General features: G+C 39.6%; 1 protein-coding gene across 1 annotated transcript in view; it reads left to right on the top strand.

The window, feature by feature from the left end:
- Positions 1-12708, top strand: part of LOC131680863 (protein apterous) — a 268007-nt gene that overhangs the window by 59888 nt on the left and 195411 nt on the right. Inside the window, exons 2-4 of the mRNA XM_058961578.1 lie at positions 9921-10126; positions 10196-10409; positions 10948-11087. Coding sequence (XP_058817561.1) covers positions 9921-10126; positions 10196-10409; positions 10948-11087 — 560 coding nt within the window. The remainder of the gene's footprint in view (positions 1-9920; positions 10127-10195; positions 10410-10947; positions 11088-12708) is intronic.

The following is a 12708-nucleotide window of genomic DNA, read 5'->3' as shown; positions in this document are numbered from 1 at the left end:
GGATTGTTTTGCACTAATTTACTTTGAAATCAGCTACATAACGGAACTCCATATACCACAAATTCTATTGAATAACAAAACCTTTTGTTTGGTACATGTAGTACATGAACAGTGTTCAGTGAACACGAATAATATGGGATAATGCAGTATTTGTCAATGGGAAAGTGACGTTATGACAGTGGAAACATTTAACAGTAGTTACAACATTTTTATCATTTATAGCTTAGTGGGTATTCACGGTGCTCACAACTCCCCACCGTTCGCTATAAAATTATTTTTGATTCTTGTATACTTATTGATTCGATATAGAATTAAGAATACTGCACCCGCTATATTTATAAGTGTACGGAAAGCTACAATAATGGAAAAATAAAACTATAAAACCAGTTCTATACATGAAATGTGACTATATTGTCTAAAACTTTATGTTTCTTCACAGGTTCGGGTTTTACATCGCAAACGATCGAAAAGTTTTTTACAATTTTTCAAAGTTGAGATAACGATTTGAAATAGCTCCAGATATTAGGGACGATCCATAAATGACGTAGCATTATATGGGGGAGGGAGTATTTTTGTATTTTGTGATGATGTGAGACGACAGGGGGTAGGGGTCATGTCATGCTACGTAGCTTTTTTAAAGGGAAATAGGGGTTGACCTGATGTCACGACAACTTTACCCGTTTCATCTAACTAACGTTCTTTTTTAATTTTTTTTTAGATGGACAAGGGGGAGGAGGGTTACCGACAAGCTACGTAATTACCAGGGGGTGGGGCTATTCAGAATTTTGTGACGAAATGCTACGATGGGTGAGGGGGGTGTTAAAAATCACTCAAAATGTTACGTCATTTATGGATGATCCCTTAGTTAGTTCGGTTTTCAGTCGTAGTTTTCTGTCTTCTTTCTTTAGATCTTCTTAAATTAGTTTAATCTGATCCGATCACCTTCCACAAATAAAATAACCTGTTAAGCAAGACGGTTCGGTTCAATATATAACATTCGATATTGATTGGCTATGCTTAAGCAGTATGAAGGAAATGTATTTGAATTTTTAATATTCCAAGTGTTCTAAGAAATGAAATATTCCACAATAAGTAGTGTAGTCCTACGTCTACAGTACGTGCTACGCCATAGGGATGTTCTTTGTAGTTTTTTAGCTTTATTTGACACGGCTTAATGCGTTGGCATAACTGAGCCGTGGATCTTTAAGTTTTTGCAATAGGTAAAACTAAAAATACTAAGAGTGTCTGTCTGCAAGATTCTGTTGACGCAGCTTGATGCTGCGTGTTGAGTTGCCAGATCATGTGTACGAATGTCTACCATGTCATTTTCCATATACACCGGGATCTTGATTCTGATGTTATTAAATTCGACCTCGTGTTGCATGTTATTCTTTGCAATGTAGTTTTCTGCTAGTGCTAAACTTCTAAACGTTTTCAAAGCACAGTTTTTGACGTGGTCTAGCTGTATGTACATAACTTCCACGAGGTTAAGCTCCATTTTAACTTTAACTAGTTTTTTTTATAATTCTTTTATTTGACACGACTCAATGTGTTAGCTTAGAGGAGCCACTGGTCTTTTATATATTTACAAGAAGTAAAAAATAAAAATAATAAAATTTATTTTGAACCTGTAAGATCCCGTGCGCGCAACTTGCTATTGCGAGCGGAGATCTTTTTTCGCGTCGGGAAGATGTTCCTTCTTTCGCCAACTTCGGGGTTATCCATGTCTGTCTCGTTGTTGTTTACGTCCGTATCATCATCGTGATTACTGCCTTGATACTTGCGATCAGATGTTCTTCCCGGCTTCTTGCCCTTGCGGGTCACGAATGTGAACACTCCATCTTTGGTGGTAGCTTCTTCACTGGCAGCCTTAGTTGTTGAATTTGAAGTACTTGACGCAGCTTTAGCAGTTGTCATTATTGCCTGAACAGCAGCCACAAATTTGGCAACCGTTTGTGGTTCAGTTAATGAGATTGGAGCTTGGGTGTTGGCATTTATTTCTGCAGCTGAGCTTTCCTCAGCAGTTTCTGGGCAGGGTTGTCCGTAGTGTGCCGTTTGTTCACAGAATTGGCATGTATTAGTTTGTCCTTGGTATGTACAGAGAGTTCGCTGTGAAATGGTATCACCCCTTTCTGTGTTGTACTGCAGGGTAAGGTAGGAGGGAATGGGTTGGTCTACCCGCATTCTCACCACAAAGACACCATTTGACATACCTGGGAAGTAGTTTCTCCATGTGTCCTCCGTAATAGATTCCACTGCTCCGAAATACGACATGAATCTTTTAATTGCCACTTTGCAAGTAAGTGGAGATAAATCATGTAATTTAACTTCAATATTCCCATTATCCATGTACATAGGGATCTTGATTTCAGCGTTGTCACAAACAAGTACGTGTTTTAAGGCGTTCTGCGAAATAAATCGTTTCGCCTGGGCGAATTTGTTGAAGGTTATCAGTATCGCATGCCTGACGTGCTCAAGTTGTATGCAGGTGACTTCCGAAAACCGAAGCAGCATTTTCACCTTCAGCAGATGTTCCACATCACGAATACTTGGTCTTATGCGAAAAGACCTGAAGTCAATGGCCACTGTGTTAGGCCGAATAATCACGTTTTGTTGATGAGACTCAGTCATCTTGATAGATCACGCAAAAATAAAAATAACGGTATCCTTTGTTCTGCAGACAATGCGCACAGGTAATTGTTTTTTCGTTCGCTTTGCACTGGCTCGGACAGAAGCAGGAGCACACTGAGTATCGTGACCGATGCCTTTGTTGGTTGAAAATAGACTCTGAACTTTAACTAGTTGTTCCACATCCTGCACTGTGGGTCTGACATGAGTTTTACTGAAGTCGATCGAAATTGTGTTATCCCGTAGCGCGGGTACTTTCGTTTCCTTTGGCACTCATTTCACTGCGCAGCCAGGAGCAACGATACAATACTGTTTGTGGACTTGATACTAGGGTATTGCAACAATACCAATTTGTAACAAATATAAAAGTAAGCTCAGATGCCAAAATTCACATCATTTGGGCAATTTTAGACCCCCGCCCACTTCTCTTTAAGTTTATACTATGGGAAAATATGGAGGAAAAATATATTAAATGCTATATCAATTTGAAGAAAATGTACCTTGCTGAACGTGGAAAACAAAAATAAAAATATATACGTTACTGGTAAAATTCAGATACATCAGATTTTTTTTACATTTAGTCTCGATTCCACATTTTTATCGTTAAATTGTACATATCAACTCCATTTAACAATAAATTATTATTTAACTTACTACTTCTAGTGCAAAATATGCACATCACATGAGAAAAGTTTCATTTCTAGAAAACTACGGGATGTTGTGGTATTAGGAAATTTTATGAAAAAACAATGTTTTTTGTAGAGTTAATGTCAAAAATTTTGATGTTTCTGAATTTTACCGGCATCGAATTTTATTTTATTCCCACAAATTTTCCACGTTCAACACAGTTTATTTAAGTACAATGATTGAAGAATGCACGAGAAAATGATAAAATTTAATAAAAATAGCAAAAGGCCGTATAATTACAGCTTTTCGTATTTGAACAAAGGTCGCAAAGATTCCTTTCGATTTCTGCGATTTTTTCACATTAGAAAATTGCAAACAAATGTATGATTTGCAGCACGGAGCAGTTTTTTAAATAGATGATTTTGAATACAAAATAATCTTGTATTTCGCGAAAATATATTATATTTCTAATAGTTTGATTTTCCACTTAACCATGTATACCAAAAATAATATCGGTTAATTTATTCGCTTCTACTTAATATTTCTGCATTTTTTTGTCTTTATTTGGCAAGTTATTTTCCTTTTATTACTATATCCTAAATTAGATTCATACCAACACTCACTAACACAATCAGTTACATATTCTCTTACATACGCTCACAATCTCTCTAATTCTAAACGTAAAAACGCTCGTGGCCTTCACGATAACACAAACCTGGTCACAAATGCGAATATGCAATTGCAATCATCTACACATACTTACGTCCGCGATCTCGCCAACATAAAACACCCCGGTAATTAAGTGAACGTTTTCGCACCAATAAATTTACAAGCTCGGTCTCAAGCATTAATCCACCGCTCGCGCGATCATGAATTCGTTACGTCTCTCTATCGTCGGTCCTAGCAACCTTCAGTTTGACCAATAAAAAAATGACACTTATATCAACTAGACAATACGTTCCCTGGCGACATGACCGGGTCCTCTAGTGATATAGGGGATCTCTCTTTCAATATCTCAACCGTACACTGAAAATTAAACATCAGTTTCGCGGTCACCGAGATCTACCACGAGCACATGCGAATATGCGATGGGCACACGGTTATAAAATCGAATTTATCCACGAGAAGTTGCATTTACGCTAACAGACGCGACAAGCACATTAACATACAAACGCTCGAGCTTCCTCCACGCACAACTGCGCCCGCGATGTTACAAACAGGAAAACACCTCGGTGATTGAGTGAACGTTTTAGCATAAACTCATAGACGCGATCTCAAGAGCGGGCCTACAAACACATGTTCGCACGATCATGAATCGGCCACGTTCTTATCCTCGGCCCTAGTAGTATGAGTCCATGCCTTCAGTTAAACCAATCGAAAAAATTACGCTAATATTCACCAAACAACACGTTCCATGGAGACCTGACCGGGAACCCTAGTGATATGCGGTATCTCACTCTCTTCTCTCAGAAACGTTAGCATACAAACGCTTCGCGATCGCCCACGCACATCAAAATCCACGATCTCACGAAAACATGAAACATCGCGATGATAAAGTTAATGTTGTGGCTCTAAGCGGGATCGCCCATGTTTGCGTGATAATGCATCGGTCACGTCCGGAAATCTCTATCTTCGGTCTTAGTAGCCTAGGTCCATGCCATCAGTTGGACCAAAAAATGACGCTCATATTCACGAAACAACACGTTCCATGGCAACATAATCGGGAAATGTAGTGATATGGGGAAACTAACTCTCTTCTGGTATGTGAACCATACCCTAAGATTAAGTATCAGATTGACGGCGCAATCATTCAAGAATACACGCATAAGTTATATTCACGCTAGCGCACGCGACAAATACGATAACATACAAACGCTCCAGCCCTTCGCGATTATCCACGTACACCTACGCCCGCGATCTCGCAAACAGATGACCAAGTGAACTTTTAGCACTTAAAAATCAACGAACGCGGTCTCAAGAGTGAACATACAAACGCCCTATCGCGCTATCATGAATCGGTTACCAAAATTATGATGGCGCTTACCGGGACCCTACGTCTCTACCAGAACCGTAGCGTGGCATTCTGGCGTTTTCTATTGAAGTTTTATTTTTAAACAATAATTTAGTATGTACTTGGAAATTGCACACTTATCTAGATTTATTTTACATTTTATCTTCATTTAATTTCTAAAGCAACCCAAGATTTCAGCACTCTCCTAAGACTGGGGTCCTTGTCGGGGAGTAGCCCGGCCAACAGTATTCTGCGGGCCTGCGCAGTTGAAATGATATTGTTGAATGTTGCGAAATTTGTCATTGTTGTCAGCTTTAATTCAGTTTAAATATTCAGCCGAGACAAATATCTCGGAATATGTTACTATGTTTTAATTGCCGCAAGGTTCTACTGTATCGATTTTCTTGGCTATTTTCGGCAAATTTGAGACTAAGAGAAACGAAAGCAATGAAATTCAAAGACAGATAGGTATTCTAGAGCGAATCAGTTATAAACTTAGAACGGAAAACTAGAACTAGGTAGGCTCATATGGGCATGCTATTTTCGGCGTCGGCGGTAAAACATGATGATGAGTTATGTTCTTCCATAGACCATGCGGTAGACTTGGGTGCAACGCCCAACTCCTACTCTGCAGAAGGCAAAGAATTCTTCACATTTCCTTTCGATCATGCCCATATGAGCCTGCCTAGTTATAGTTTTCCGTTCTAAATTTATAACTGATTCGCTCTAGAATACCTATCCGTCTTTCAATTTCATTGCTTTCGTTTCTCTTAGTCTCAAATTTGCCGAAAATAGCCAACAAAATCGATACAGCAAATATCTCGGAAGTCAAGTCTTTTATGAAGGATCTAAGCATCTACATGTCCATTCAAATAGTTGAGATCGACGGAGTGATCACCGATTCGAGTTAATCACCCTGTGGTGTGAAAGGATTAATTGTTTGAAGGACTCTTTCTCCAGTGAGGGCAATCGCACAGGACGGGACAAAACTGTGTGTCTTTTCAAACTTATATCGGGTAACGTTTAACGGGACAGTCGGGAAGTCGGAGTCTTCATCGAAGATGTTCCTCGGTCATCGGCTGTTTGTCCCGCTCGTCATGTTTTGCATTAAACTCAAGCGAATTCGCTATTGCAGCAATAAGTTTCGGTGCGGCAAGTTTGTAGAAAATCAAGAGGGTGAAATCCTTTAAGGTTGGACAGAGAGTTGGCAAAAATCGAAAACGAAAAAAGTAGTTTTTTCCATATCTTGTATAAGATTTTCAAAAAAAACCAACAGCTTATGTAGAATGTTGTTACAGTACTGCTGATGGATTTTTATGAAGATCTAACACACGGTGTGGAAAAAAATTGCTTTTTTCGTTTTCGATTTTTACCCATTCTCTGTTCAACCTTAAAAGACTTTCCAAGCACTCGTTTGCGTAGAAATACTAAAGAGCGCTACGTCAAACACCACGACACAATTTTAGGTAGTCTTGGCTCAAGGATATTGCGTCTCTGACTCTGGCGCTCATATCCATTACACAACACGTTCCGTGGTGACATGACAGGGATCTCTAGTGATATGGAAGATCTCACTCTTATCTAACATCTGAACCGTACACGGAAGATAAAGTATCAGCTTCACGGTCAGCGCGCGATCATCCAAGAACACACGCGAATATGCGAATGGACACATGGTTATAGTATTGAATTGATACACGCGACCTACAAACGCTAACGCGATCGAACATTTGAACCGAAACCGCCTTTTGGTTTGGTGACTTATCTAACTAGCATTAAGTTGATGTTAGTTACTGACGATGAGAATCTGAAACACTGGTAAAACAAATTTTTATGTTAGGTATTGTGTCCGCCTGCCCAATATTTCGTCTAATCCACATGCTAAGCTTAAGTTTGCCGTTCCAAACACAGCTCGAATTTTTGGTTCGAAATTTGACAAAAAGATTCTAAACTGGCAGGCGATTAGTAGATGTGGTGTAACTAGCGCTCCACAAATCTCTTTTGAAGCTAAGAACGACGAGATTTAGAAGAAAGCATGTCCAGCTTGTCCTATGCTAATTTCTTCTGTAGTCCCAAGTGACTTTGAACAATTCAAGGGCTCAGTGCAAGAACGACCCAAGTCAAAAAAATACCAATAGTGGGTTAATCACAAATTATTGTATGTTATTGAATTTTCGAGGATTTTTTCGAATGTTTAACAATATTTTTATTCAAATGAATACCTCCAAATTAAGTTTTTTGGTCAGGAGTCGATTTCATTGCGTTCTTTACATAATATTAAACAATAATTTGTGATTAGCCCACCTTGATATTTTTTACTTGGGCTGTTATTGCACTGAGCCCTTTAGTTATGGAGCGATCGGTTGCTCCTCCGATTTGCGCATTGTATTTAATGTTCTGAAAGGAAATCACTATGGGAAAGACTATATGTTTGACGGCTATTTCACACAAAATGAAAACCCAATCCTGTAAAAAAGTTTGTCCAGAATGTGGTGAACAACTTTGCCAAAAATAGTAACTTTCTAGATTTTTTAATGTTATTACGATTTTCGGATAGAAGCGTCAAATTGCAGAAATTTATTGTTTCTGTCAACACTGCAAATGTATCACCAACATCAACAATTTAAAATTAAATATCCCAGAACATATTCATCACAGAGACCTCGTATATTTGAAATAATTATCCAAAGTTATTTACTGAATCACATACACGTAACTGGAAAATCTACATTCGACTCCCTCCAAAAGCAACGTGAATTCTCATGAACGCCTAACACTATGCAAGGACCGTCTTTGACTGGTACGAAACCAATGTCTTTTTTTGTACTGAAAGAGTTCAATCTTCCAAACATTCCAGAAGTTGGCCTTTCGAAAAATGCTAAGCCGTGTTGAAGGTAAATTAACGTAGAATCACAAAAGTATTTGAAAATCAACTTGAAATAAAGAAAGTGTGATTGAAAGCGTTACACTGACTTAGCTCTAAATCTGATAAAAGAATTAAAATTAATATTGAGGAAATTTGGCTTAGAAAAGGGGACTTAACAAAGCAATGATGTCAAAGTATAAGCATGCCATAGTGTCTAATTTTCAGAAAGTTTTTCTTCAAATTTTCTGAAAATTAGACACTATCGCATGCTTTAAGGAAAAATGCCAGTGATCTACATTATGTGGTCTTTTTTCAAAATATGTGGTTTTCATTACGGGCAGCGCTATGAAACAAGAAGAAGCAACGCCAATATTTTTGTCATTAAAAATATGTTTAAGATAATAATAATTTAGTGGACGCAAAAACACTTATAATCAGATTAACGCGGTCTCAAGCGCATACATATAAACACTCATTCCCACGCGATAGTAAAGTCCCTACGCCCGAACATTTGAACCGTAAAATGGATGTCACATTCAGAGTCACGGCCCTCTGTGATCGGTCTTTAGCGGTGTTTTATTGGGTGGCATTTCAGTATCGTCTGGAATTGCAGTAAGTGGTTCTGACGGGCGCTCTTCCGTGACCCTAGCTCTATAGTTCAAGTAGAACAAATTTTGTCAAAAATTATACCTCGAGTCATGACCTTTCATATAGTTGAAAGAGAATTAATTTTCTTTTGCTTCAATAATGATATTTGAATTCCAATACGGGACCATCCATAAATGACGTAGGGGAGGGGTAGGACGTAGGGGTTATATGGGGGAGTTTTGTATTTTGTGATGATGTGTGACGACAGGGGGGTAGGGGGTCATGTCATGCTACGTAGCTCTTTTAAAGGAGAATAACTAACATCGTTTTTTATTTAAATAAAAATTACGGTGTCAAGGGGGGGGGGAGAGTTACCGCCAAGCTACGTAATTACCAGGGGTATTTATAGGTTTGTGACGAAATGCTACGATGGGGGAGGGGGGTGTTAAAAATCACTCAAAAAATGCTACGTCATTTAGGGATCGTCCCTACGAAGAATGTTGTTGACTTGAAACAAATCATCCACCCTAAAACAATTTTAAAGTTTTAAATCAATGGCGCAAAAGAAATGTAAATCAACTGTTTTTTCCAAGAAACACCTCAATCCTTGTTTCTAAATTTCTGGTGGAAGGTAAATATGAAAGATTGAGCTCACGTATCTTCAGCAAATTTTTCTAATATTACTACAACTTTGCTGGTTGTGGCTCTATCTAGAATGATTAAGAAGTTATTTTTTGGATTCGTGAAATTGGAACCACCCTAATAGTTGTGTATCCAAACAGAAGAAGCTCACAAACTACGCAAACTTTTGCAAAAATATAATAACGCGCTTTTTAGTTATGATAAAAATTTAAAACTCGCTAAATTTGCATTCTGGACCACTGTGCAGTGTGATCCGTGTTTAATTTCAGTCTGGTCAAAATACAACGCATTTGTTGAAGCAAATTTGCAAGGTACGATAGTCATTATAGTTCTATCATAGAACTTCTATGCTATATTTTTTTTAAGCCGGCGCTAATCTATTCCGACAATGTGTTAGTGTCGGTTTCTGATGAGGCGAAGCCGAAACGCAACATAGTATGACATTATAGTTCGTTTTATAAATTTTTGGCTAGAAAAGTCCTAATATAGATATAATGTATGATTACTAAAGCCAAAAAGGAACCTAATTTAATATTATTCTCTCTTCCCCCATTTCAGCACCAGAGCGCTAGGTTTCTTGGTCCACCCCGCGAGCGAAGTCCAGATCTTAGCAATGCTTGTCAGATCAACGCAAACAACAACAACAACATCAACCACCGGACGTGCATATCGTGCACGGATACCTGCGAGCATAGTCTTAAGGCCAGCCACGGGGGCGGAGGTAACCTAGGTTCCGCCCACCTTTACCACGACAGTTGTCACAGGTGAGTAAATTACTTGTCTAAGAGCTTCCCCATCTTGGTCAGATAAACTAATTTGCTGTTCGACCCTAGCTACGATTCGGCGCCGGATCGACTGATAGCCGACAGGCCCAACTACTACACCGATCTCAACCGAAGTGACTGTTCGGATACTAGCAGTAGTGTGCTGAATAGTTGCATACAGCTCAAATCGGAACCTCCGGGTGGTCCGAGTAGTCCTGAATCTTCCAGCGAGTTACCTCCCTCCGGATTAGAAGAATGCGCTGGCTGTGATATGCCGATACAGGTGAGTTCCTTCGAATTCGCTATGCCTGAGCCAATTGTGGTTGCGGTGGCAAGGATCTTCAATCAATCATATTTTACCTTCTTTTAATGAAAACGTGTTAATAACTATAATATAGCATTCCAAACCACACCATTAGTTGAGTTCGTTATTGAGTTACACATTTTGTAAAATAAATTGGACCACCTTGCGAAATTGTTCTCCGCTAACAATATATTCAATTATTGATGTTTCGTAAACCACAACGTTCAGATTAAATTCATTCATGGCAGCTTCCGTTCGGCCACTGTGGAAGGTGCTTCCAATGTATTTATCACTCAACAGTAGCAGTGAACTGTCAGTGAGAGTTCGTACCCGGGTTGAGGAAAAATCATTAGTTGCCCAAACCGCACCTCAATCTAATTGAGTAAAAAATTAAGTATGAAATGTGGTTATCCTGTCGGCGTTACTGCAAATATCTTTTCAGAACAAAAAAAATGCTGCAGTTTTTTTCTCATCCTGAAATTACTTTCCGTTTCTCATCTTCCCGAAACCGAAATAGGACCGCTTCTACCTGTCAGCTGTTGAGCGCAAGTGGCACGCTACCTGTCTACAGTGCTGCATCTGCCGGCAAACGCTGGAAGGTGCGAACTCCTGCTTTTCACGTGATGGGAATATCTACTGCAAAACAGACTACTACAGGTAGGTTCATATTTTTTGTTATTGTTTTCTGCTAAAATTGGAAATTGGAGCAATTATTATCGGTGCCGCAGAAGCGGTTTTTCAACACTGGTAGCCTGGGATATGTGTGAAAATCCTTCGCTTCGGGGATTTATTCCAGTTAAAAAAGGGGGGCGCAATTTAGGTAACTTGGTCTGTCTTAGGGCATTCTTTTGGGTGGAATCGAAACTTTGTATCGGTCGTGCATTAATATTGCTTCGAGTTATTTACCAAGCATCAAGAGCTCTTTCAAATTTGATAATTTCAAACTGACACACGTTGCTATGGAAATTCTCACACAGATTTTCACTCTTCCCGGGTCCAGCCGGTGAATTGATTCTACACTAGACTGTCGGGAAACATCCATAAAACTTCACAGTCATAAAAGTGTAAAAGAATAAATTCGGCAATAATGTTCATTACTATTCTGTTTAATCATCTGCCTCAAACAGACTCCGGCCGAGGACAACTGTGTCGGTCAGTGGAATAAAATTCAAATCTTGATTTCCATTGCCTTGATGGTTATTGTCGACGGCCATCGGCATGTTGTAGGTATTATTGCACAGTCCGTCCCGTGTAGGTATATGTAGATTGGGTGAATGCAATGTGCGGCAAAGCTTTCTTTTCTTCCCCGTGGAGCAGATGGAGGAACAGTGACTGCGGTCGCCGCCGCCGCCGTCGCCAGCATCGTTTGGTGCCAACAAAATTCAACTTTCGGTTAGGCCTGAGATGGCTAAATTTTCTGCACTTTGGAGCGCGAGATTTATGGTGGTGGTTTTATTTCCGAACGATAATTTTTATGGCCACTCTGCGAGCCGAGAGTGCTTAGAGATAGAGACATTCGACACGTTCGACGGGGCTCGGCTCAAATTTTTCCGGGTTATATAATTTTCATTATCATGCTCGCAGCAGTTTGCGGGTGCGAATTGGGCGAGCATCAAATTGCGCAATTTTGGGAAATGTTTTGTACACAATAAAAATTTTACTGTCAGATCCCGGTTGAAGCGGTGCTGAAACGTGTGAAATTATTCTCCACTTTCGATGGCCGGTTGCTTTTTTCTTGGTTCGCTGTTGGAACAGCGGAACTCGCCGTCATATTTCAAAGTTCGGCAGATAATGTCGACAAACACGAAACGAGTCTTGAAACGTGTGATGCAAACCGTGATCCGGAACGGGCTGTCCGGTCTGAGTGAGGAAAGGCTAGCCAAGGACGCAGTTCAAGAACCGATAAGTGCCGAGTCCGAAAAAAAAGAAAAATATACGCGGCGTTCGCAGCACTTTGCGTGTTTGGAAATGTAGATGAACGAAAGTTAATATCTTTAGCAAGAAATTGAAGTTGAAGCCAAATCCATCAATGTAAGACGGTTTGCTGGGTTTGAGTTTAGCACGTCAATGGATTTTGTTGTTTGCTGCCGCAGGAAATGCTTAGCAAGCAGGATGATTTGATGAGCCCCCGCAGGTCTGCGTCACGGGGAGGGTGGTTTGCGACGAAACCTAGGAGGTAGTTGTTATGCAAATTGTCCATCAACCCGCCAGACTTGGAAGCTAATAAGTTCGAAGAAGTTAACAAGTTAGTTACATTGTTCCGAACATGCACAATTTG

Source organism: Topomyia yanbarensis, chromosome 2, assembly GCF_030247195.1.
Source record: "Topomyia yanbarensis strain Yona2022 chromosome 2, ASM3024719v1, whole genome shotgun sequence".
Taxonomy (NCBI): Eukaryota; Metazoa; Arthropoda; class Insecta; order Diptera; family Culicidae; genus Topomyia; species Topomyia yanbarensis.
Note: the sequence above shows the minus strand (reverse complement) of the source record. Positions and strands in the feature narration are given on the sequence as shown.